At 43.9% G+C, this 25,072-nt stretch overlaps 4 protein-coding genes across 6 annotated transcripts in view; all 4 read left to right on the plus strand.

The window, feature by feature from the left end:
- The first annotated feature begins 28 nt into the window (after nt 1–28).
- Nucleotides 29–16,334, plus strand: LOC132262103 (serine/threonine-protein kinase S6KL). The gene is made up of 7 exons (XM_059761244.1): nt 29–338; nt 457–554; nt 625–977; nt 1,496–1,594; nt 1,666–1,824; nt 4,664–4,752; nt 15,897–16,334. Exons 1-7 carry the CDS (start codon nt 216–218, stop codon nt 16,221–16,223), a joined length of 1,248 nt encoding a protein of 415 aa, XP_059617227.1. The 5' UTR covers nt 29–215; the 3' UTR covers nt 16,224–16,334.
- On the plus strand, nt 1,850–4,478 carry LOC132262122 (autophagy-related protein 101). The gene has a single exon (XM_059761267.1). It carries the CDS (start codon nt 2,073–2,075, stop codon nt 2,727–2,729), a length of 657 nt encoding a protein of 218 aa, XP_059617250.1. The 5' UTR covers nt 1,850–2,072; the 3' UTR covers nt 2,730–4,478.
- Nucleotides 16,335–16,571: 237 nt separating the features above from the next.
- LOC132261691 (uncharacterized) lies at nt 16,572–21,607 on the plus strand. Its single transcript, XM_059760615.1, has 10 exons — nt 16,572–17,230; nt 17,330–17,379; nt 17,457–17,856; nt 17,919–18,983; nt 19,045–19,280; nt 19,339–19,519; nt 19,596–19,655; nt 19,730–20,127; nt 20,336–20,660; nt 20,732–21,607. Exons 1-10 carry the CDS (start codon nt 17,195–17,197, stop codon nt 20,858–20,860), a joined length of 2,880 nt encoding a protein of 959 aa, XP_059616598.1. The 5' UTR covers nt 16,572–17,194; the 3' UTR covers nt 20,861–21,607.
- A 1,288-nt stretch (nt 21,608–22,895) lies between these two features.
- LOC132262452 (uncharacterized) overlaps nt 22,896–25,072 on the plus strand; it is a 41,055-nt gene continuing 38,878 nt past the window's right edge. Inside the window, exons 1-2 of one of the 3 annotated variants that reach the window (XM_059761728.1) lie at nt 22,896–22,939; nt 23,334–23,564. The gene's annotated coding sequence lies outside the window, so the exon portion shown is untranslated. Of the gene's footprint in view, nt 22,940–23,311; nt 23,565–25,072 lie in introns of those variants that run through there. The other 2 variants (XM_059761735.1, XM_059761743.1) reach the window with 2 other exon arrangements.

Below are 25,072 nucleotides of genomic sequence, written 5' to 3' on the forward strand. Positions count from 1 at the left end.
GATTTCATTAATCACAGTCCCGATGAATGGTGTATAATTGTGAAATGCTCAAAAGCTGAATTTTCTACACGACCAGAGACGCACCTCTTCTATCCCTGGATAAAGCGAATCATATGGCGAGGGAAGTTGGATAAAGTGAGTTCGGGACGGCGTAAAAAATGTCTGCCGTGAGAGTGTAAGTTTGCTGAAATAAAGCGCAGTTTTGTACATATTTGATGGGCAATTTAGGCTGTAGAATCCATGGAAATTCACCAGTAGTATACAGTGCATCGCGCAACGGTGTGGGCGAGACTGATAATTGCATCAACTACGCCAAGAGGTCCACTTCTCTCTCCCAGGTAAAAAGGCATTTTCTTTGTGCTCAGCTGTCAGATATGTTTTTTTCACCATTCGCTCTTCTTGCGTCTCTCACGCACAAAAAACGCACTGATCTCATCGCACACTGATGACGAGCAGAACGGACTCTACAGATTCTGCTCTTCCCCCTCGCTGGCGTTCCGCAATCGTCTCAGCTCGAGGTCTTGCAACAACCTCCTGTCGACATTTCCGAGAAGGTGAGTCGACGGCGGCCCTTTTGCAGCGGCAGGTAATTGCCTAATCACGCCCGTTTGGCTTTCTCCGCAGTGACTCCACCAAGTCACACACCCAAGACTTGATTCTGTCCAAGAGCAACTGGCCGGTGGCGCAGCGCGAGCATCTCTTCCTGCCCCAGTTCAAGATCCACCGCGGCCCGGAGGATCAGAAGTACATCACATCACGCTACCTCGCCTCCGGCGGCTACGGGAAGGTGTACAGTGTGGTGGAGAAGGACACATGCAAGGAGTACGCTCTCAAGGTGCTCAGCAAGTCGCAGATCATCAAGGACAATGAACTGAAGCAGCTGCGCGACGAGGTGGACATCCAGTCGCGCTGCGGACACCATCCCTTCATCGTGCAGTGCCTGTCCTACTGGCAGAACCGCAAGAACATCTACATCCGTGAGTGAGGGTGGCTTTCACGGGGGGGGGCGGGGGTTGAACCTGCGCCATTGCTCACGCTTGAGGAAGCGTCAAAGAGCGCGCACTTCCCGCCAGGATATTTGTCGCTCTTTGTCGCGCTATTTTTAGATTCTCCGCGTCATTTGCAATTGTGCATATCACAATCGATGCTTTCCCCCCTAAATAACAGTCCGGCAGAGGCACGAAAGTGCCTGAAATTGATGATGCTGGGAATCTGAGAGCCTTGACAAATTAACACTCAATCGCTTTTGTGGTTTCTCTAGGCTGAAAATCAATCTGAAAGCTTAAGCTTCTATTTGATGACAGATTTTGATTGGGAGATTGCAAATAGTGCAAGAAAATTCAATTCCAGAAAGGAATTCAGAGTCTGTTTTTAATCTAAAGCGACATTTTCTGGAAGAATTTCACAATTTATCGATTCTGTTATCGGTTGATATGAAAATGATCACTGTTTCTGCCCAATTAGTGACTTCTTTCCTCCCTTTTTTATCTTGCAGTGTGCGAATTTGTCCCGCGTGGCGAGTTATTTGACGCTGTGACGACATTCTGCTACAAATTGGTGCAGATTTATGTTGCAGAGATTGGCTTAGCGCTGGGTAAGTGTGTCTTGCATCATCGTGCCACAATCACTGTCTGATCACGTGAATGATTATATTGTCCGTGGCAGATTTTCTACACAATGCCGGTGTCATCTATCGTGACCTCAAGCCGGACAACATACTAGTGGATGCTGACTATCACATCAAATTGACGGACTTCGGATTGAGTGCGTGGCTGAAGATTGGCGACAGGACGCGCACGATGTGTGGCACGGCGAAGTACATGGGTAACTACACATCCAATTAATCCAAAATCTAGAGAGAGAGAGAGAGAGAAGAGAGAGTGAGAGAATCGCGCCAGAGAGGATTGATAGAGTGTGTGATTGTGTCGCAGAGCTGTTTGTCTCTTCACCACACTCTGTTTCCTATGCTTCAATTTGCTCCTTTGTCCCGTGTCACTCTGATATCTGCGGCGGCGGCGGCGGCGGCGACGGTGGAGTGTGGCGACGCAGAGGTCTGCTAGCCGGTGGTGATCATGAATGCGCGGTCGCAGGTGTTTGAGATGCGTGTGGAGGGCAGGCAGGTGGACGAGGCCGTGGCCAGCATCTTCCACACGGTGCTGTTCTACAGATCGCTGGGGAAGTTCGAGTACAATCAGGAGGCGGTGTACTCTGTGGGTACAATTGGCACAACCGATGTCGATTGCGACTTCATTGACTACACGTACGTGTGCTGCACGTCGGACAGTCTGGATCGCAGGCTGCGCAGTGAGATCAGTAACTTCAGTGAGCAACTGCGCAGCAATGAGGGCTGTGGCTCGGGGCAGATCAGTCTGGAGTTCTTTCAGAAGAAGAAGAACCGCTGGCCATTTGCGCCCGAGTGCATTCCGTGGGAGGTGTGGACGGTGCGACTGGATCTCATCAATCTGTACACGGAGGACGAGCGGCAGCTGTGCCGTGAGCAGGTGGGCGATATGCTCACGGAGAAGATTCTCTACATTTCCGAGGTGATGAATAGGCATGATTATGTGCCGAGGATGCCGAGTCAGTCGGAGATGGATTTGATCTTCGACACCACCTTTCCCGATGTGCAGCCGTATCTGTTTAAGTTCAAATTCAGCACAGCGGCACCCAGTGGTGGCTCCGTGGGCAACACAGTGAAGAAGCTGATCAAGGAGACTCTCTCGTTGTGACTTAATTTCCACATTGTCTATTGGCTGCAATTCCTCGGTCTGGATTGAGGATGCGCGCTTCTGCCAATCTTTCTCAATTTACTTCTTACTTTATCATACTTCAATATCAACTAATCAATGTCTTTTGATGGGTTGTCTTAGTTTCTTTTAGATCGTTTCTAGATAGTTTAATTTCGATTTTCTGGAAAATCAATTCTTCTCAATCTTAAAAGGGCTTTTTTTCATCTTCATCTTTACATCCTCATCTCTTGAGTTTTATTTCCTGGTCGTGTGTGAGAAATTAGTCTCGTCATTTGCGCGTAAATGAGGAAGAAGAATGTTGCAATTGTGTCGTAGTCTCGATGTCTTTTTTCCTTCTCCTAATTGATGGGTAATTTAGATTGAGAGACTCTTTTTGAGGAGAGAATTATAGAGAAGGAAAAAATCCGTGGTGGTAAAAAAAAATGTTCAAATTTGGTGTAAAAATATTAAATTAGAAGTTAATCTTTGAGAGTAAACAAATATTTCTTCTCTGTAAATACAAAACAAGAAGTTAAGGAAATGTAGTAATTTTACCCCGAATGAACGTGGTTAAAGTGTGAGAAATTGATGAATTACGCGCGCTTCAAATGGAGGAAAAACACGTAAAGTTTCTCTTTTTCTTTATTATTTAATTTAATCTTGGAGAATTCAAAGCTTACAAATCTTACAAATAAGAAGAAATAATAATAATGTAAAATCACTGTCCAAATATTCCTGTGTTTTTTTTTATTTGTTTTTATTTCCCCATTTTAATTTAAATATGATGTACATAAATGAAGCGATTCAAGCAGCGCGCTAACATGTAGATTTAATTAATTTTGATGTTTAATGGCATTGAATATTGTGATGTGAAATTTGCAATGATAACGTAATGACTTCGAAAAATTGATTTTTTTGCACCGAAGTCCAATGGAAACAAAGCAGGTGGATAAGAAATGAGGCATAATATTTTGAAGACGAGGAGAGGCATTAATGATTAGGACATATTTTTGGCATAAATGTTTTTGGATTAAGTGAAAAGTGGTTTTATGTTTAGATTTTTCTTTGTATTTTGATATCTTTTTATATTACTATGAGAAAAAAAGTATCTGAAAGTATTTCATTTGTGAGAAATAGAGAGCAAAAAAAGAAGAAGAAGAAAAAGAACGAAGAGGAAAATAAATCAAAAAAACAGATAAATTTAGCAGTTAAATGAAAGTATCGCGCGTCAAATATGACCAAAATGTCTTCAAATTTTGAATGATACAACTGGAGGAGAGAAAAAATGCCACAAAAGAGTGTTGTGTGATTGAATAAAAGGGGAAGAAGGCGAATAAACATGAGGCATAGAGAGAAAGAGAAGGAAACATAAATGGAGAATCGGGTTGAAAAGTTGTGATTTCAAACAACCACTTTGTGTTAATAACTGATAATTAGATTTTTAAACACAAATCTTGAGGAGGTGTAAATGTAAAAAAAAAGCGAGTAAGATGAGTTGAGAATTACACATTGAGAGAATTCATCTTATTTAGCTTAAAATAGATGTTAAGACAATGAAACTTAAGATCCAACCACAAATTAAGTAGTGAATAGAGTGACGATTATGTTAAATGAATGCTATTTTATAAGATTGCAAGTGAAAAAGAATTATTACCAATTAAGTGAGAGAAAGAAAGCGGATTTTAGGACGATTTAAAGATGAATTAATAAAAGGAGAAAACAGTGATCAAAGTTCTGTATGCAAATGAAGACACTCTCTTTCACAATTATTATTATACTCTCTCTATCTCCACCAATGTTTCTCCTTTCTGTTCACCACTTCTTGTTCTTAATTGTTGTCACACTGTATCCTTTTGTTTTGCTCTCTATTTTGTGTTAATGTGAAGGTAAGTAGTAGAAAAATGCACTGAGATTCTTTTCTATCTCTGTTACAGCACCCGAAATTCTCTGCGCTCAGCCTTACGGTCACTCTGTCGATTGGTGGTCGCTGGGAGTCGTTGCCTGCCTCATGTTGACTGATAAGGTGAGTCTGCAATTGTCCTACGACAAGTTCGCTGTTCACAGGGGGAAGTGATGTGACTGAAATCTGTACAGTATTTTTCACTTAATCATTTAGGAGGGCCTTTTAAAGCTCATAAATTTGATCGTAAGTTGATATTTTTCTGCAAAAAAATCCTTTTTTGAATATTTACTTCGACCCGATCAGCCTAAAATCATTCGACAAGAAACTTCTTAAAGCTCCAAATTGATTCTTTTCAGTGAAGGAAATAACTCAAAATCCCCTTAAGATTCTCCACATTAGCACAATTAATTGCTAACCGTGTGAATTGTGATCTTTAGTCAGTGAAATCGTGATAATAATTCAACTCTGGGTGCGTGAAAAATTCATGCACTCTCAAAAGATAGGGGAAAACCGGGTTATCGCTCTCAGTAATGTGAATTGATTTGACATGAAAGCAATGAAAATTACTCAGAATTAAATTGCAAGATATTGTATAATTCCCATGCGACATTTAATTACTTTTCAATGACATTGACAATCCACGCGAAGAGAGCTTTTATTTGGTCTATCCCTGGTGTTGCAAAAATGGATTTAATTACATTTGCTAATGTGAAGAATTCCCCAATAGAAATTATAATACCTGGGAAATTGAATAATCTCTGGCATCGAAAACTCCCCTATCTCGTTCAGCGACCTAGACCTTCGTGAGCACTCAGTGCGCCTCGTGAAAATGCCGCAGAATTGCACTTAGTCACAGTCTAGAGAGTGGTCAGGAAGGTCAAGCATGAGATATTTCCCTCCCCACCTTTGGGGCTTTTGCAATGCGCGTGGAAATTGTGTGTAGGATGTTATCAATTCATATTAATTTATTTGTCAGCTGTGCCTGAGTTGAGACACAGAAATTGCCTGGAGAGTTGAAAAGGCGCTCCCACTTCTGTAAATTCTATTCTTTATTGGAGTTTATAAAACTATATATGATGCACTAAAGAGAAAGAAATACAAGTTTTACGGACACTTCGCAGGCTTCTGTCAAGATGTCTGCGGAAGCGTACCACATGTACTGTCATTTTTCTATGGGACATGTCTTGCGACAGTCAAAAATTATTGCGCGTTTTTCCTTTTTGTGGTTTTCTTTTATTTCATCTCGTGTCACTCAAAATAATTTGATCGACGTAAAAAATGACTCATAATCATTAATTGCATTACAATTACAAATTATTATAATTATAGTAAAGTCGAGGGGGAGGCGGCTGGGAAGGGGGCGGGGACACTGCTACTCGTCTGTGCGGGGAATTCAGAGTGTTTGTGTGGGATTTATTGGGTTCTGTGGCGGGTGTTTTTCTGTTGGAGAGAGTCTCTCGCGTCCTCTAGTCGGACTCGTTGGACTCGTGGCTCTCGTGGGAGTCGGGCGCCTCCTGGGACTCTTGGCTGGAGGTTGGCGGGGGATTGGGAACGGCTGGAACAGCTGGTGGAGATGGAGCGTTAGGAATGGCTGGTGGAGCTGGAGCCTCGGGTTTCTTCTCCTCAGGCTTGGCGGAGGACTTCTCGTCGAGATTTCGCTGGCCTTCCTTGGCCTCGTCCGCTTGGACGTTCTTCTTCAGCTCAGGGGCGGCGGACTTCTCGGCCTCCTTCTTCTCCTCGGCAGGCTTTTTCTCCTCAGCGGGCTTCTCCTCCTTCTTCTCCTCCTTCTTCTCTTCCTTCTTCTCCTCAGCGGGTTTCTCCTCCTTCTTGGCCTCCTCCTTGGGTTCCACAGTGTCCCTCACCTGCCTGACAGCGTCATCGGCCACGGGTTCGGCCTTGGCGGGCTCTGGAGCGGCGCCAGCGTGAATCTCCTTCAGTCCAGCTTCGGCTTTCTTCTCCTCGGGCGCTGCGGCGGGCTTGGCGGACTCTCCGGCGGCGGGGAGAGCTTTTGGCTCCTCGGGCTTGGGCTGATCCTCCTCAGATCGAGAGTTTTCCTTGGACTCGGCGGATTCCGGCAGCTTTCGCTGCTCCTCTGAGCTCTTAGAGGCGTCGACACTTGAGGCGGCCGCCTCTGCCGCCGGAGATTGCGGCTTCTCGGCTACCGGAAGCGCCTTGGCGACCTCAACGGTCTCGTCGGACACAGACTTGGAGGAGTCGTCGACAACGGGGGTGGCTTTTGTCTCGGCGGGCGCCTCTTTGGCCACTGAGACGTCGTTCTCAGTGGGCCGCGCGTACGCGAGGGCGAACAGAGCCACGAGGAGGAAGACTTTTCGCTGCATGATTCCTTTCTGACTGCAAATTGGAGAGAGAGAGAGAGAAATTGAATTGAGAATGGCTTAGACACGAATATCATGCAATTATCATGGGCAGAGAATATGGACAATTGCACATTGCATCATTATAGAAAACTGTGTGCATTTTGTGTGAATTTTCGTTGTGCATAAAAATCCCATAATTACAGATTTGTACAATCTGTTGTTCTATCTTGTTCTGGTGTGTCTGCATTTTTTATCTTTATTGGCATGGGAAAGTTTTGGCGCTGGCAGAAATTCTTGCGAGTCACACAGAAGATGTTTGGTGGATTTGTGATAAGGAATGTGAGTACTCTTCTTTGTCTCTCTGTGCATGACTATTTTCTTGCCGCCACTGTTTTTCGCGTGTGGCGAACGGAAGTTCAATAAAATGGTCTCTCGCGAGCTATTTGTGCGCCTCTCTGTGTAGATTCAGAGTGAGAGAGAGGAGCTTAAGTACACCCAATTCAAGTACAAGTTCAGTGATTTAAAGCGCAATTTTATCTGATTTATTCAAATACGCATAGCGCGGTGGTGAGAAATTGTCGGCATGCGGAGGATGTTGAATTGCAAAAAATAAAAGAAGAGAGGCAAAATGCTAAGAGGAATTCTCGTGAGCTCCTCCATTCTCTACAAGTTCTTCCTCCTATTTCAGCAAACTCAGCCATCGTCTTTTTAATTCAATCAAAAACCATCTGAGAGAGCATTTTCTTACACATCCGCTCGATGGTGAATGATTTCAATGAGACACAATCACTGATATGAGGCGTGAAGGCGCACATAAGAAGGCGCACACATCTTGTGATTCAAGAGGAGATTTTGTCGCCCAGTGGGAAGCGGAAGGAGGCGAGCAGTGTGCGCGGCGGCTGGAGGAATTGGGAGAGGAAAAGCGATTTAAGAAAGTTGCGCACACGGCGCAATGAATAAAAATGTGTTTCTCTATTCAAATGAACACTGACCCAATTTTCGCCTCGGATCATCTCCTAAAAAGCCAAAGCCCGGAAAGGAAGTTGATTGTGTTTGGCAATTCCAGAAGTGAAAAAAAACGTCGTGGAGAAATGGTCAAAATAAATAATATATGGGTTGATGTGGAAAATTACTCAAGAGAAGACAGTTGGAAAAAGGGAGAGTGAATTGTGCACGATATCAAAGGCACTAATAAATGATGCAACATTTTGATTTATAACGGAAATTATTTAATTAATCCACCATCTCCGTGTGATTTGTTACACGCAGAAATTGATATGATTTCGTATGGGCGCGAACAGGTTTTAGCATGAATAAATTATCGATTTATCGGTGATGATGAAGAAAAAAGTGCATTTACTGTGTGTGAATGAGAAAAAATTTCTCCTCTCGATCGACAATTTGTCATTTAAGACGTGCGAGCGCATGATTATGAAATATTTTTTTAATTCAAAAAACTCTTTAACGAAAAAATATGAGCCACATTTAATCTGTGACATTGTTGGTGGGGGAGAGAGTGAAAAAAGGTGTCTTTTGCACACGTGAGGTAAATGTTAAGAATGCGCTGGATTAAGTGGAGAAATTTTTTTCAATTTGCACGGATTTTTTTCTTGAAATTATTAATAAAATTTTCACTGTAATTCAACACTGGTAAACTCACCTGAGACACAAAAAATCAACTGATAAAACTCGCAACTGCACCACAAATTGATCCAAGAACTGCACACAGAGTGGATTAGTGTTGGATGGAGAGACTTAACTTAGCTACTTGTGAGCCTTTTGTATTATTGTCGGTCGGTGGAAGCAATGTGAACGAGATTCTAATTCTCCAGCCGCCTTTTATACCCACCTCAGTGGCAATCACATGGCTGGTGGGGGATCGCGAGCGTGTCTCTCTCACCACAATCGCAGCGCGCACCTCCACCAAAGAGTTGTGGCCAAGAGTGGCGCGCACAGAGAGGCGACAGATGGCTAGGACACACAGGCTCATCTGCCGTGCTTTTGTCCTCTCCCGAGGGCACTCGCAGGGTCAACACTCTGCGCGTCCTGCGGCCAGGATGGCGGCTTCTTGGGACGACGTCCGGAGCGTGCGTGAGTCAGAGCTGGAAATCCCGCAGATTTCAGCCCAATTGCCAAGAAGATTTTCCCAGTGACAAAGTCAGTCGTTTGAATAACAAGATTAGGTGGATTTACATGGTTTTTGTAAGGTCTGTTTGTCACAAGATCTCCACTGAATGGAGTTGAGGATCCGATCAAATGAATATTTCATTAGCATTGGACTTTTTTTTTCTTTCCATGTGATTCGCAGGGAAAAGAGACGCCTTGGCGCTAAAATGTGGGGAGATTTTATAGTCAATTTACAGCTTTATTAATTAGTCAATATATTTTTGCTCTTCATCTCGCGGTGGGAATTCTATATATGAAATTCCAGAAAGAGTTGCGATTGAGAAATCGTCTCAAATCTGTCACATTAGCAAATTAATTCCTCAACAACACACTTCCTATTGTGGAAATCTTCCAGTTCGCGCATCCCATTCAACTCTGGACATTTGTCGCTGTTCATCTCGCTCTCTCTGGTCTTGGGAATCTTCCAGAAGTGTGTCCGTGCCTTGTGTTGTTGTGTGTTTGCGTGTGTTTGGAAGATTGTCGCGATCTGAATTAACTGCATTTTTATTTAATTCGATTTAATCAAATCCCAAGTCAATTTGCGCACACACCAAAGACTCGAAGGCAGAGAACATCTCCAGACGCTGTATTACAAACACAATCCGAAGCAGCGCTTCTTTTCTCACACGTGAAAAATCTCGAGTGGAAAGTTCCAAATTTGCAAGTTCATATCAGTTGAAATATCTTTTCGGTGTAATCACGCGACAAAGTGGAGCAATAAAACTATGAGAATTGAGAATGACTAACTATGAATGACAGACGTTGTGGACGGTTTTTTTTTATCATCTTTTGAAGGGGGGAAAAAGAGCTCAACAACCTTCACCTTAAAACGATCAGCCGCGCAGATGAAATGAATTCGGCATAGTCGAGAGGCGAGAAGATTTACACGACATGTTAATTGTTTCAAGTGTTCAATGTGTAAATATTAAGATTTTATTCGTACAAACCAGAAGTCACAGCAATAATTGTTTTTCTTCGCGCGCGGGATTTTTTTCTTTCGTGAGCAAATATGTTTGCCGTGCGACTTTATGATCAACTTTTTCTGTCCACAATGTCTGTTGACACAGAGATCTTGCCGGCGCGCGTGAAAAAAAGGCGCAATCTAGAGTGATGATTCACATGTGGCGTCATTTACATAATAACATTTATTGGGAAACATCATTCAATATCTCGTGTTAGGCTAAATTTTTGCACAAACAATCTTGGCGCACTGAGGAAAGCGCTGCAAAGTTCTCTTTTTCTGCCATGTTACGATGCAGAATGATGGAGACAAGTCGGCAATTTCCATTTTAATTGTATCAGAGAGGGTATTTTATGGCCACTGCTTGGCCATTGCATGCTAGAGACGAAGAAGAGGCGCCAAGCCTCAGGTGATGCATAAAAATGAGCTTACGAAGATGGGCAGTTTTTCTGCAGAAACACTCTTTGTTGATATGTTTGCTACGCATGAAGCTCTAATCCAATCGTCATGAATTTCCCTTGAAAATATTTTTATTTGAAAATGACTACAATAGACTCTAAAATTACCTTATTTCGCTCTGATTGACGATGACTTTACAGAGCCTGGAAAATATTCAGGAACTCTCTTGATTGTGAAACTTTAACCGGCATTGAATTAATTCTCGAAATACATTAGCAATTTATAGAAAAATTGTTGACTCGTGATTTATCTTTGACTTTAACATCTCTTGCGATGATTGAATGATCTTCTGTGTTGCTTAGAAGAGTTATAGCATTTTGCTAGAGCTTTCTAATGAGTCTCAAGGGGGAGATAATATAGTCAGAAGTGCTGTACAGTTCAGCGGAAGTGTTACGAAGTGAATTTTTTGTTCTTTTTACTGTCTAATCTTCCCGATTCCAAAAACCATCTTTTTCCAGGTTATGTCACGAATTACGGATGGATTTAGTAAATATTTCGCATTATAATCGATAAGATTGCTAATAATTAGCAGAATTAAGCATATTAATGCAATGATAATTTGCGAATTCTTGTGGAAACAATCTAAAATTTGAAGTGCTGGAAGTGTTGTTCAGATTATGAGCATATTTTCTCCCCCTTGATGAGTCTTGAGATCGTTGAAATCGAACAAATAAAACCTGATTTTGCCTGTTTCTAAATTTAGAACAAGAACATTATTTAAGCTCCTTTTCGATGTAAGTTAAGGAACATTGTGAATGATTCCCACCTTTGACGTGCGATAAAACTTTGTGGTACATAAAAGTGTCATTCACAAGAGTGATTGTGGATGTTTTGCCATCGCGAAGGAATGGCTTTATTTCTGCCTTATGGGGTCTTCGTGGCGGTTCTAACGAGTTCTAAATTTAGAAATGTTGTGCCATAATATCGTCTCTTGCATCCACTCTTTCGCGATGATCACCTGAAGCCCCGCGAGAATGCGGGATGACGAAGGGGTTCAGGCACTGATGATGACCTTGCCACTCTTGAGAGCGCAAAGTAACTCTAATTGCAACTCCAGCTCAATTCATCATTGAACGGCGTCAAGTCAATTGTGTAATTAAAATGCATGCATGACGGCAATTCTGGTTGTGAATCCTCAACTACCAGCGACAATTTATGGACAAATAAGCTCATTTTGCTGCGGGGAGTTTTTCTCAGAGATGTGTGTGCGGATGAATCCTCTCTCTCTGTGTCTATTTTCGTATTCTCCGTATTAATTTATCACTAAATCAATCGCTTCATTGCATTTTACGGCGCATCTTCTCGACGCATCGCACCAGAGCAATGATGTCCTCTGGCCTAGATTTAATCTCCATCTCTTTTTGAGGCCTCTGAGGTGTTGATTCACATTGACTAAGACTTAGTGTGTATTCAGTTGGTTTGTTTAATGTGCGTGCAGTGCGAAGTTTATTATGATTGCTGAAAATTTAAATCTTATCAAAATGTGCGACAAATTGCTGTGCAAATGCGCCTGACTAATTCAATGGGAATTCAGGCTGCACTTTCCCAATAAACAAATGATTCACGGTCTTGGAAGGTAATCCTGAACCTTGTAACTAATACACCTTTCATAAAAGCGCGGTATCAGCAGTTAATAACAAGCGGTGTGACACTGAAATATGATTAGAAGAAGATAAATTAATGCACTTGATAGATTTTCCTCATTTTTCTGCGGGTTTTTTGCTGGTCTAATTGCTACTTGGTTGAAATCTTGAAAGTTCTATTTGTTGATTCACTTTATTTGCAGCATGAATTAGAGATAAAGCATCCATGGTCAAGGTTTCTTGCGGCAGAAAGTGCGCTGCAGAGTTATTAGAAGGCGGTGCAATTTTAAAGCGTGTTGAGAGATAAGATTTAGGGAAGAACAGCCGGTTTTGCATGCGGGGTTTAACTGGTGAAAAGGTGTAATAATTGAAGTCTGTTTCTCATTCTCTCTCTGGACAAAAAATTACACAATGCGCAATACAATTTTTCCATTAATCATTCTCCTTTTCCATTGGGTGTTATAAAGTATGTAAGCGAAGTTAAATCCTGTGGCGCGGCAGAAGTCATCTCTCTGCACCGCTTCATGGACGTGGAGGTAAATTAAACATAAACGCATAAATAAATATAAATTAATTGTGCGCGGTGTTGGAATTATGCAGAAAATTCACATCGACTTTATTCCCTTTCCTATTGTTGGGAATTGTTGCGCGCCTGTTTGAATTTGCAATGTCTTTGCGGCTGCTTTTTCTCTCTCTCTCTGTCTCTCGCTGGCCTATTCTTGGCCGTGGTCAGCACACAAGTGGCCACTAAATCCAATCTGAGAGATGGGAACTCGTATTTTATATTTGCCCATCTGAGAGAGCCAATCTTCCTTCCCCATCGCCCGACTATTCGAAGAGATTTGCACGAGAATCTCTCCCTTTTCTTTGCGCGCCAATGACCCCACTTCACGTGTTACCAGTTCTCTCAAGGCCAAGAACTCCAGCCACAAAACCCTCTCCTCGTCCTCCCTTCTGGCGCTCCGTCCGCGCGCCTCCACTCGCCTCCCCTTTTTTTCTCTCGTGAATTCCGCGGGATTTTCACACTTTTTCTCCCACGCAGTGCTTCATCACACGTCACGACAGTGACAAGAGAGACGCCACACGTCGCGATTCTTAGCATTGAAAAACAGCGAATAAATTAAGGTGCTGCAGATGGAAAACCTGACATACACACGCTTTGGGAAATGTTTGGCATGAAATTTCTGCAGACGCAAATTAATTCGTGAGGAATTAACATATAAATTTTACTCTCATCGGTTCCACGAGCGATTCTCTGGTATTTACAAGTTATTCTTCTGCCTTTTCTCCATCCTGACGACATGCGATGGTGATTATGAGGAATGCTCTGACCTCATCAAAAGCGTGTGAGATAATTAGGGGCGAATGGGGGGAAATTATGGAATTTGGTGAGATTTTTCTGAAAGACAAAAAGCTTTAAAAACATATCAAATGTGGACAAATTTAGACTGTTTTTCTGGGTCAGTTTTGGGCTCTTTTCCAAAAAGAAAATGGAAAAGAGAGCTTTGATATCACGTAGATATTCATAAATGAACCTAAAATCACACTATAAATCAAATCCCAACAAGATTAAATAGGGGGATTCTAAATAAAGCTGAATCTGAATATGATAATTAACATGTTGCCAAAGAATAATGTTACTTCTTTAGAAGTGATTACGCACAACTCAATCTTGTGGGAATTCCCTGAAATACAATTAAAAGTAAACTAATTTTATTTTCGGTGATATTTCCTAGTAATCTTGATGTTTATCAAAAAAAGGCAATAAAATTCGTTGAATTTATACTTCATTTTGAGATTGACAATGATTTTGTCAGAGCAGAGTGAGGAAATTGCTGTTGGCAGCGCAAATTGAATTTTCACTCTCAAGTCAATCATCATTCTTTTATAGTCACCACCGCGATGTGCAATTGCGCTGACAAGTTTCGTAAGTCGGAATGCATCATTAAAAAGTAATTTTCCATTTCCGGAAATCCCATCATGGTGAAAAACGTACTAATGTATGTACATATATATTGTTTTTTTTTAGTATTCAGCGCACTATCAGTCGCTGAAACTCCTCCAGTTTGCCGCGTGTGTCTTCTCATTTGCATACACGGCACGCGAGAATAGAACGAGAAAAAAAACACATGATTTCATTCAAATATTCTGGCTCTTCTGGCCTAGACATTGTCCAATCAATGTCATCGGCTGAGGTTTTTATTTTGAGAGAAGCAAATGTTCGCGCGCGGTTAGGAAATAAATATATATCGTCAATTGAAGTGTTTTGCAATGTTGTTTCCGCAATGTGAAAATCGGAGGTTTGGGATTGACAACACACACTCACAGTGCAGAGGCATTAAAATTATATGAAGTCTTGTGGCCACTCGTGCAATTAACCTTTGATTATGAGTGCGCTGCCAAGGCGTGTAATCCGTGAAAAATTTACTCAACTGACGCAAGATGATGTTTATTGGAAGCTACGCAGAAGATATATATTTCACATGATTGGCATATTTAATTCCCGCGCGTCACCTTTCGTGTGTGTGATGGCTTTGCGGTGAAATTCCCCCCCGAAAATTTGCATAAAATCCGCACAAGGTCTTACTGCGCATTCTTTACGATTTCGGCTCAAATTTTAATCACTGTCCTCTTCTTGTTTGAATAGAAAATTAACTCATGGATGAGGAGATTTAACAACTTACGGCCGAGGATGTCTGTTTTGTCCTCCTTCAGAGAATGCAATTTGACGAACCTGTTCTTCGCTATTTTCGCAAGAGAGCAATAATAATGCGCGCAGAGTCATTGTTCCCAATTTCGCGCGAGAGAGTGACTAAAAGGGGTTGAGGTCGTATGCAGATGATAGTCGGCCGAAGAGAGGCGCATCAGTGATACTTTGAATAAGCTCTTGACCTCTCGCGAAGGAGGGACAATTTGTGAGTTCACTGGATCGAAGGAGAATCTCTTCAGATTGATAATCTCTCTCTATGGCATTAATCAGCCGGTTTTATCAGTCAAGTTGAAGTTTTTCGAGAAGGTGTTTAGCAAGACCAAAAAAACAGGAAAATTCACATATTTTTAATCGATTTGCAACTCGTTTTGCACTGCGCTCAAAATGCCGATTTATTTTTAATTTACTTTTTCGCGTTCAACTCAATGACGTCAATGGGAGGAAATCATTCTTGGGTGGATTTCAAAACAGCGGCTAAACTCATTAACCGGATTCAGCTTCAACCGCCGATCTGAGATCTCTAAATTCACTTCTCATCTTGGAGATCATCTTACTAATCTCTCGGATTGAATTGAAACTGTTTTTATTAATACACTGATGTGTTCGTGTATCATGAAATGTTCCTCGTGAATTTGGTAAACAAACACTCTTATTTGCTGCATAGAAAAACTCTCACGTAATCTTGGAGCTGAGAAAACACTTGTGTTTTCACTTTCGGACAATATTTAGAACACAATTGTGTCTCAGAATATTATTATTGCAGAAATAATCTTTCATTTCCAGTCTCTAAAAAGTGAAATTCACCAGAAGGAACAAAATTAACTTGGAAATAATGCACAGAAAGTAGATTTAATTACAAAAATTATTGGTATTTCTTTAGTGCTCCCATTAGAAACCATTGTCAAGGACTCAAGCGCAAAAGGATTGTAATTTTGTAGTCTAGTTTATCATTAAGTATTAGCGCAACATTGTCAAGTCGCAGAACTCCAGCTATTCGTACGCAATTCCCACGCATTGTAAATACAACGTTGTGAATCATAATCGCCAATTGGCGTGCTTCTTTGCAGTATCCAATTGTCCAGAGGGGAAATGCGCCGCTGGTGGCCGGGAACGGAGTGTGCCATATGCAGGCGTGCTGCAAGAAGTCGCCGGAGGAGTATGCTGCCGAGGAGGAGCAAATGGCCGTCAACTTGCCACGTGAGGCCGATGACATTCCGCCGCAGGCGAAGGATCTGCTCCTGCGGCTGCTCGTGATAGATCAGCAGAAGAGGATCAAGTCCATTCTGGGTCTGGAGCGCATTGCCATGTTCATGAACTTCTCCTTCGATGACTGCAAGCAGAAGTTGATGAAGCCGAGCAAGTTCATCTACAAACACCGTGAGTCATTCCACTGAGCGCTGAACACATATTAAATCCAAATAGCTTCCCACGTCATGTGTATTATAGTTTTGTTGTTAATCAATTAGTTGAGTGAATTAATTGAGAATGTAAATTTTCTTGTTATACTTTTTTTTAATTCACTGTCGCGCCATAAAGTTCTATTCATTCATTAAAAGTAAATATATATATAAATAATGTTGTGAACAGAAGCATTTGTCATTGGGCGCAACAATTGGGTAAAATTCTGTGTGTGTGTGTGTGTGTGTGTTTGTGGGGAGAAAATCGATTTGTGGTGAGAATTCCATGGAGCTTTTTACCCCCACAAAAGCTCTGGCACTCTGGAGACTTTGACGCAACACACACAGAGTGTCAAAAAGCTCCTCATCGGCGCAGTGTTGAGAAAACCTCTGCTTCTCTATTGTGATTTTATTTTCCATCTCTTTACCTGCATTTCTGCCACAGCAAATCCCTCAATTAGTCAGTGAAGAGTGCTGGAATTGGTTGTGCAAAAGCCCTTTGCTCTTAGATATCAGTCCAATGCTGTTCTTTGCCATTAGAATTGCTCGTCTTTTGGCATTCCTTTGACGCCAGAGAGCTTCTGGTGTTGAAAGTTTGAGAGAAGTGCTTTTTCATGCGTGAAAAATACTTGCATTCCGCGATTAAATTAGTGGAGAAAGAAGAAATTGTGCGAAGTTTATCATCTCTATAATGTCATGTGAATGTAGTTTTAGTGATAACAATTGATTAGAAGTCGTGCTGTAATGTTCTTGTTTGAAGGTTTTTTTTTCTCTCCTCACAATTTTTGAGTGTGTTTAAAGTGCATTTAGTATTTTGCAGTTTGTAATCATGTGATAAAGGATTTTCTCCGTGTTTGAGTGTTTAACAGGATTTCAGTGAAAAGTTACGTGATAATGCCTTCGCCAGGGGACTTTATATAACGTCTGCCGAGTGGAGGTCTTGTGTTCCACCACCCCCTCCTGCTGAAATGGCTGCCGAGCACACATTTTTCGGCACCTGGGAGGTTTGATATGCGTTCCCTCTTTTTCTGGCGCCCCCTCAATATTTGGCCACAGCATTACTCACGGTTGTATTAAACTTTTACACGCTTTCGCCCAATTAGATAATGGAGTGCTCCATATCGGGGACGACGGACTCGCTGGGCCTGAAAGGGTGAGTTTTGGGTCGCATGCTCGTGGTGATGCAAGAGAGCGCACTGAATAATTTAATTCAATTAACCACCACGATAGGGTGAAATTTAGGCTGGACGAAATGGGTGACATTACGTGGTACAGCGATGTGGTTCATGACAATCAGGCGCCCGAGGAGCGCGACACGGAGTTCCTCGCCATTCGCAGTGAGTTCACGGAGATCCTCTTCAGCTGCGAGACCTTCGAGGTGGTGGAATTGCTGTCGAATGGGCCGGGCTTGGCGTTTGGCGCCTACGCGGGGCACAACATCGAGTTCAAGACGACCACCTTCACGCCCATGGACATGATGGTGTTGAACTGCGAGGGATGGTGCTTCCTGTCCTGCCGGCGCCTGAGAGAGGATCAGACCATCATCCAGGACTGCCCCTTCTCCCTCCTGTCCGCACTCCAAGAGGGCTACTTTGCCGATGTGATCATCAAGAGCTCCGAAGGACTCTATGTAATTCCCTTTTAATTTCCTCATTACTTCCTTGCGCCTGACGCATTTCCCTGTCTTTTCAGTTTGAGGCTCACTCTGCTGTCCTGCGACTCTCCGGCTTCGATTGCAGCATGAATTATCCCAATCAAGCCTCTCCGCATCCCGTGACAGACTCCGCAAGTGCCACAATTCGGCCACCTCAGGAAATTCCCAGCCAGAAAATGCCCACGAGTCACTATCTCCTGCCGCCATCCAACATCCTCACCACGAAATCCATGTCGGGCTCCTTCAACTGTCTCACCGTGACTTCACCACGGGAATCTCTGCTGGCGCTGCACAACCAGACCTCCTCTTCCGACTCCGACTTGCGCCTGGCCAGTCCCAAGGAGATCTTCACCTTCTCCGGCGCCTTCCCGCTCACGCCCACGGAGTCGCCGGTGAACAGGAAAGCGACCTGTCCCTCGCCGCGACTCCGCTGCGCCTCACCCTTCTCGCCCTCCTGCCTGGACACGCCGCCCACGTCGCCACTCACGCCCATCTCAGTGCTGTACAATCTGCCGCACACCATGCTCGTGCCCATCTTCCACTGGCTCTACTCCGAGAGTCTGCCCACCGGGCTCAAGGAGGACGTGTGCGAGAGGCTGATGAAGTTCGCCGAGGTCACGGCGCCGCTCAGCAAGATGATCGACGCGTGCCGGAAGTACGGACGGAATGTGAAGCTCAAGAGATTCATTGTGGACGTGACAATGGACATACACACATCGCTGAACAGAATCATTCAGTCCATCAATCCTCACACCCTCTCGCGCCACCCTGAAGTGCTGTGTTCGGTATTCAAGCACAGCGTGAAGGAGACTGCCATTGGCTGTGCGCGAATCCTTCAGTTCTGCAACATCTTCGTGAAGGAGGCGTCCAACATTTCGCGCCAGCAGAGGCATGAGATCATCAAGTTTGCACGATCACGAATGCCAATTCTGGCCTCACAAATCCACCAGCTGCTGAAGAACATCTACGAAGTGCTGTCGCGACTGTCGCCGGAGAAGAAGAGCGATCTGGCGACATTTCTGGTGCCACACATTGAGATCACCTTCGACAGAATGGCCAATCTCATTGGGGACATCAAGACGTCGCTGGAGAAGATGTATCAGGTGAGTTGACTGGAGAAGTTGTGTGAGTCTTGTGGCTGAGAGAATGCCTTGTCTTCTGCAGGACTTGAAGTCTGTTCAGTCTGCGCCGCAAGCGAGAGATTCGGTGCGACATCAGGAGCAGAATCGCAACGCTGAGCAGATGGAGATCGGCTGTCAGGGACACGGAGGAACATTTCACAACAAGTACTCTGGCTCTGAGAATGACCTGACCTTTGTCCTGTACATGTATGAACTGCGGAAGATGCGAGACATCTACGGTCGCGTGCAGTCGGCAATGGAGATTGTGCAGCAGAACAGGTGAGAGATTTTGCACCTTCGCCACGTGCGCTAGACTCATTTTTGAGGGATTTGTTAGGAACACCTTCATAGAGATGGCCACGGACGAGAAGGAGCGCACAATTCGACGCAATTTAGATCAATTAATACTGGAGCTTCCGTCGTACATTGCGAGAATTGAGAAACTCTCAGACAATCTTGATGGCAATATTGGTTGGAAGGAGTTCAAGTTTTGCTTCAAGCTGGCAACAGGTCAAGTGGTGAGTTTATGACACTCAAGTGTGATGTTTCCAAATCTAATGCATCGCCTCTGTTTTTTGCGGACGAATTGTGCAGAATGGAGTCATCTCGAAGCTGTTGGAGCACAAAGCGGCCTTAAAGACTCCAATTATTCGAGTGAGTTGTCTTGCTTGGCGCTTTGCCAAGGATTCTCACTCAATTCCTCATTACGTGCTCTTCTCTCTCGGCAGATTTGCGAGCTGGTCGGCCGGGAAGAGTTCCGCCAGGCTGTGGTGGAGCTGCAGCTCATTGGTGAGGATGTCAGCGTGCGAACGGACGGCGGGGGCTTCGAGAGGGGCCACCAGGTGGACTACAGTAGCATCAAGCTCAACCTCACGAGGCACATCTGCCATCCGCCGCCTATCGTCAACAGCGGCCTGTCCAAGAGCGCCCTGCGCCTCCTGCACTCCGGCCAGCTGTCCGACATGAACTTCGAGGTGATTGTGCCTTCGGGAGGCGTGCAGCACGCCAAGGATCGCCTGGCCAAGACCACAGTGCACGTCTTCAAGGCGCACCGCGTCATCGTGGCGGCGCGCTGCGAGTGGCTGCGAAAGGCTCTTCTCTCCGGCATGAAAGAGGATATTCATCGGTTTGTAGCATGTATAAAATTCATTGATGGCCCTCTTGAAGCGCGCGACCCTGAATTCACGGCGTGTCCGCCACTTGAGGAGTCGTGCGATTGATATTATGGAGATGCTGAGTGGTTGGAAATTAAATTTCCACCGACGCGCGCGTTCCTGAATTAATTCATCCTTTTTTCCTCCTCTATTTATTAATTTCCTTCGGCTCTTTTGCAGAAAAATTACTATTCATGATACATCACCTGTGATATTTCGCCGATTGCTTTTATACTTGTACGGTGCTCCAATTGACAAGACGGTGGGCGCTGAGCAGCTGTGCGAGCTGATGCTCCTGGCCGATCGCTACTCCATTGACGAGCTGAAGGACATCTGCGAGCACACGCTTAGGTCACAGATCGACGAGGAGTCCGTGATTCTGCTCCTCAGCATCGCCGATCGCTTCAACACGGCCATCCTCAAGGCGAACTGCTTGTCATTCATCTCAAGACACTCTCACGTGACGCACCAGGACATCTTCGCCGAGCTGCCGGAAACACTTCAGGTGAGCTTCTCAGCTTCTTAGGAAAGGTTGTGAGCCAATGTTTATTTTACTGGCGCTTCCGCTTTGAACAGGGTGAAGTTATTGAGCTTCTTCAGTGGTGCGACCGAACTCCAGAGCCCTGGAATCACAATCTGGACATCAACGGGGCTGTGCTGACAAATCCTGGCAACTCTAGGAAATCTCCTCATCCATTTATGTGACAAATTTTAACACTTTTCCACCGGTCAGATCAGCATTTTTCCTCCCCTCCCCATCAAAACTACTTCCTTCGAGCCTAATTTGCTCAAGATTCTCACTGGCATTTCGCGAGATTCGCGCGCGCGCGTAAGTAAAACATTTTCTCTTCATCACAAAAAAAAACACTTCAACTGATGATGCAATTATGAATTTCTCAGTCGTATTATTATTGTGAATGTCTCTTTATGGTAAAATGAGTATAGAAATCAAGTATTTTTGTAATAAACAACAATTAAATTTGATGGTGAAGACAATTTCCTAGATATATAAAAATTCATAGTGTCAAATATTTAAAGAAAAAAAAATCTGAATATCTTTTCAACAAAAAATCGTTCTCAATTGAATGTTGCTAAAAGCAAAAAAAAAGAGAGAAGAAAAACAATATAATAGTCTGTAAATCTAATTAATTTTTCCAACTCTATTTAAGCATTTTTGAATATATATTGATTTTTTTTTGTTATTGCGATGTTTCATTCGAAGATAACATATTAAATTCTTATAAAACTAAATGGGAGAAAAAAAAGTGTGACAACTTTTCGGGAAATTATGTATAAACACTTATAACTAAAGTTGTGGATTTTCGGTATTTAATTATTCTTACTAAACATATATATATTATATATAATACACTCAGAAGTGAAAAGGTATTAAGAAAGAAAATATATTTAAAAGAATGAGATAAAAGTTTTCAATCAAAATATTCAATTGAACTGTCAGTCTTTTATTCCTAAATCCTCCTTTTGTCGGTGAAACAACATCATTTTTCTCAGAGAAAACATCGCAACTGAAAGTACTGCGCGAAGAGCATTCGAGGAAAAAGGGATGAAGATGTGCAATTATTCTTTTATTTCTCCTCCCAAATTCAATAGAAATGATTCGGGTGAAATGGAGAATTTAACAGAAGTTTCTACGGTCTTTTCCTGTTCAGTTTAATTTACTCGCTTCAAAGGTGAATTCTTCATGTTTCGTCTGAAATTCTATGTGTGTTAATGGGTTAAAGAATCTCATGAACAATTTCCTCCACTTCTGTCGAGCGTCTGTGAAGAATGTGTGGCAGGAATTGTGAGTCGGAGGAAGGGAGGGTGAAATGATGGTCAAATGGGAATCGGACATGTTTGCTGAGCGCGCGCCCGACAGGCTGAAGAGGACGAAATATCAAATTTCCATTGTCCTGTCGTGGGCAAGAGCGAGGAATCTCTGTCTTGGGATTAAATGGACCCTCGGCTACTCTGTTCGCATGGCAAAGAGACACGCAATTGACATGAGAGGAAGCGCCCAAGAGTGTCCTTCTCACTCCAGCGCTCCGCGGAGAGCTTTAAAGAGGCGCGTCGAGATGGTTTTTGCGTCACGAGCTTTCCCAACGACCCGAGCGTTACATAATCTCTGCTGCTCTATTGTTGCTCATCATCGCCCGGCTTTACATCATCGGCCGAGCCAAGGAATCCCTCTGCAGTCGTCTGCTGTGGAGATTGGCCCGAGAGCTCAACTCCCGTGGGTGTTTTTGGGTAATTGCCCCATTCCTTCGTCGAGCAGATGAATAATTGCGTGAATAAAGTCCATCCATCGCCTTTCCTCCTCGCCGCCGAACTCCTGTCGAGGCGGAGTGAGATGCAGCCCATCTTCGGGATGATCAATGACGGCATATTTCGCTGATGCATCTCTGAGTCATCTGGGATGCGCGCAGGAGGGTGGAAAGGACACACGTGTGTGTGTGTGTGTTTGTGAGGAGCGAAAATGGGGAGAATCAATCAATAAATTGCAAATTTGTGGAGCTCGTGGACTTGGACTGGTTGGATGGCGTGGCGCGTCGGTGTATGCGTGTGCAGGAAGTGCGCGTGCGTCTCTCATCCACTTCCGAGTGGATAACGAGGCCAGGAACTGACAGACGTCGCCCCAACTCGGCGCCCCCATCGCCACACTTGCGTCAATCGTCGGCGCCCGCCGAAGCCAAGGAAAATGCCTCAACGCGGGTCTTTTTCTCCAGGGCCAGCCAGTTGGTTCGAGTGTCTCGCCTCAGACGCGTCCGCGGTCTCGATCCCAGGGTAAATCCGTCAGTGGCCCCGTTTCACCCAGCCTTCTCTCTCTCTCTCTCGCCCCCTGCGCCCCCGCCCTTGCCAGGCGCCCCATCGCGGCGCCTCCGGTAGTTTTCCGCGCGCCAGAAGCGCCCGGCGACGAGCGTCTGGCCAGCAGAGCGACGCTGCTGGGAGTCGCCCCTGTCGCCGGACGCAATCCCACTCCGCCCCCTGACGTCCTGCCACTCAAGCCTGTCTCCGTCCAGAAGCGCCAGAGCCCCCAAGACGCCCGCGGAGCCCCAGTAAGACGCGCCCGCCAGTGTGTGCGAAAGAGAGAGAGAACGTGCGGTGGAAAATGTAGTGCGTGGCTGATAAGAAAACCCACCCAAGCCTGAAGGAAAGTGTGTTGTTTTCCTCCCCGCAGCCCAGTGCGAGAAGTGTGTGCCGAGGGAAAGCGGGCAGTGCGTGTGAAAACGAGCATCCGAGAGAAGCCCAGCGACTTATCTCTGACGCCCATGATCTGTGCAAATTGAATAAAAGTGCCGTGCTTCTCCGCGAAGTGCCGTCGTCTTTCCAGAGGCCCCAGCATCTGTAGCCCCAGTGGATGGTGTGAAAATAGGAGGCCTCGGATATTAAGCCGCGACTGCACTTGCTGGTGAGCATCCTTGCGCCCCTTTCCGTGTCCCACCCACACGCCCATCACCGCCGCCGCCGCCGCGGCGAAGTGCGTCGTTCGCGGAGGACGACAATCACGGGCGGTGTGCGTTTCGCAAAGCGCACGAAGGACTCAGTCTCAGTGGAGGTTTAATCATTATGCTTTCGAATCGGCTTTTTCCACTAGAGCGACAAATTCGCGAATGTAATTTGATTTCTATTAAACACGAAATATGCTCTGTAAATATTCATTATTAATTCTAAATTTGTTCAACATAAAAGCGATAAACTTATGGGTCTTTGCAACATTACGGATTTCAATCATCAGTTCATAAAAGCTACCAATTTGTTGCTGCAACTTTACGATTTTCATAGCTTTTATTAGAGGCTGCCTGGTGGCGCTAGTGTAAACTGAGAATGAAATATGAACGAAAGGCGTTGCGAGGCGACGTTGGGAGTTTATTTAATACGAATTTCAGCTGTTAAATGCGAAGAATGACAATACATTTTTTTCGTGACTGTCTCTGACATTGAGTGTGTTTAAGACGGGATTCTTCAATGATTCTACCGGTTAAGATGTCCGGGAAGATGTTTCCGCTGTGACATTTCAGCACAGCCGCATTTTCGTGCATGTCACGACATTTGGTGCATTGAAAAGTGCACAAATGACGCGAAAATCCGATTAATTTGTGCTAATCAACCTGAAAATGTCAATATTATCAATTATCTTGATTTTCACGTAAATTTTCCGGCTTTTCTTGTCTTCCCAGAACATAAATTTCCCACTTTCGTTTTTACAAATTCATGCTTTTGACAGCTTATTTAAAATGTAATGAAATTAAAGTTGCAACGACTCATTAGCTTCTCAGTAAAAAACTTTAATTTGTTAAGTGTGAATCACATTTTTTTTATTAGTATTCTATGTTTGGCGTTGTTTTCCTGGTATTTTTCCACGTTTTCCAAGAATTTTTGACATCAATTATGATCTACCAAGAATGTCATTATTATTGCACTTCTTCTCTGTAACAACGTTCGTGTTGGCTCATGAGAAATTAAGTATTTTGTGACACAAACTTATGCTTCATTCTCTCAACTTTTCCACATCTTTCCCCACCCCCCACTCAGGGACATTGTATTGCATTCAGAAGGACTCTGTGCGAGATAATCCGGATCAAATATTATTCATTGTCTCTCTAATAAACCCTTTCCATATATAGATTATGTGTTCTGTGCAAAAAAGCTCATGCAGCATTCAAGCTTCGCACTCTCGGCGGACAGTTGATCGGCTTATCGAGAGAATTTTCCACCCTGTCGGTCAGTGGGAAAAATTTAGCCCTTAACCACCACCAACGCACACACACGAAAGTTATTCCAAATGCGTTTTCTTCGCCCGCCCAGAATTTACGTCTCCCATAATCCAACGCCATTAACTTTCTTCGCACTCGCACTAATTGTCATTCCACATAAGAGGCGTTCTGCCAAGGACTTTGGGGGGCTAAAAGAAAACTT

Source organism: Phlebotomus argentipes, unplaced genomic scaffold (assembly GCF_947086385.1).
Source record: "Phlebotomus argentipes unplaced genomic scaffold, Phlebotomus argentipes genome assembly contig_46, whole genome shotgun sequence".
In the NCBI taxonomy this organism is placed as follows: Eukaryota; Metazoa; Arthropoda; class Insecta; order Diptera; family Psychodidae; genus Phlebotomus; species Phlebotomus argentipes.

What these genes read in the sequence shown, in the direction of transcription:
- LOC132261691 (XM_059760615.1), top strand. Translation starts at nt 17,195, where the DNA reads ATGGCTGCCGAGCACACATTTTTCGGCACCTGGGAG. An exon ending in AGCTGGCAACAGGTCAAGTG is followed by an intron (nt 19,520 to 19,595) that starts GTGAGTTTATGA and finishes CGAATTGTGCAG; the next exon opens with AATGGAGTCATCTCGAAGCT. An exon ending in AGCTGCCGGAAACACTTCAG is followed by an intron (nt 20,661 to 20,731) that starts GTGAGCTTCTCA and finishes CGCTTTGAACAG; the next exon opens with GGTGAAGTTATTGAGCTTCT.
- LOC132262122 (XM_059761267.1), top strand. Translation starts at nt 2,073, where the DNA reads ATGAATGCGCGGTCGCAGGTGTTTGAGATGCGTGTGGAGGGCAGGCAG.
- LOC132262103 (XM_059761244.1), top strand. Translation starts at nt 216, where the DNA reads ATGGGCAATTTAGGCTGTAGAATCCATGGAAATTCACCAGTAGTATAC. An exon ending in GGTCCACTTCTCTCTCCCAG is followed by an intron (nt 339 to 456) that starts GTAAAAAGGCAT and finishes GATGACGAGCAG; the next exon opens with AACGGACTCTACAGATTCTG. An exon ending in CTGTCGACATTTCCGAGAAG is followed by an intron (nt 555 to 624) that starts GTGAGTCGACGG and finishes CTTTCTCCGCAG; the next exon opens with TGACTCCACCAAGTCACACA.